General features: G+C 46.4%; 1 protein-coding gene across 1 annotated transcript in view; it reads left to right on the forward strand.

Annotated features, from left to right (window-relative positions):
- Positions 1-138: 138 nt before the first annotated feature.
- LOC107577800 (serine/threonine-protein kinase N2-like) overlaps positions 139-431 on the forward strand; it is a gene marked incomplete at its 5' end in the record, with an annotated part of 8975 nt that continues 8682 nt past the window's right edge. The window contains one exon of the mRNA XM_016263833.1: positions 139-298. Within this exon, the coding sequence (XP_016119319.1) occupies positions 139-298 (160 nt within the window). The remainder of the gene's footprint in view (positions 299-431) is intronic.

Raw genomic sequence — 431 nt, forward strand, 5'->3', positions numbered from 1 at the left:
AGCGACTTAAGACTGGTTTTGTGCTCCAGGGTCACATATTATTGTCATTGTAGCTTCTTGTTTATATTACCCTGATCTCTAAGTAAAGAGATTTATAGGCGTCTGATAAATGTTTCTTCTCATCTCCCATGTCTGCAGGGAAACCGTTCCTGCGGGCCCCTCAGATGAGCATCGGTACCTGGGGCCGGCTGGTAAGGAGGGCCATTCCCTCTCCCAATAACTCATTTAGTCCTCAAGTGGCAGTGCTGGCAGCTGAGACTCTACACAGCAGTCACCCAGGAACCCCTGCTCTGAGGAGGTACAGTATGAACATACAATACAATGAGCACATTACTTTGTTAAACTAGTCATTTTTTTGTCAAGGCAGTGCTTTCACGTGTCTGTTCGTGTTTGTCTGCCCTCTCTAGTGACCCAATAGTGACAAAACTGGA

Source organism: Sinocyclocheilus grahami, unplaced genomic scaffold, assembly GCF_001515645.1.
Source record: "Sinocyclocheilus grahami isolate Dianchi unplaced genomic scaffold, SAMN03320097.WGS_v1.1 scaffold7279.1, whole genome shotgun sequence".
NCBI lineage: Eukaryota > Metazoa > Chordata > Actinopteri > Cypriniformes > Cyprinidae > Sinocyclocheilus > Sinocyclocheilus grahami.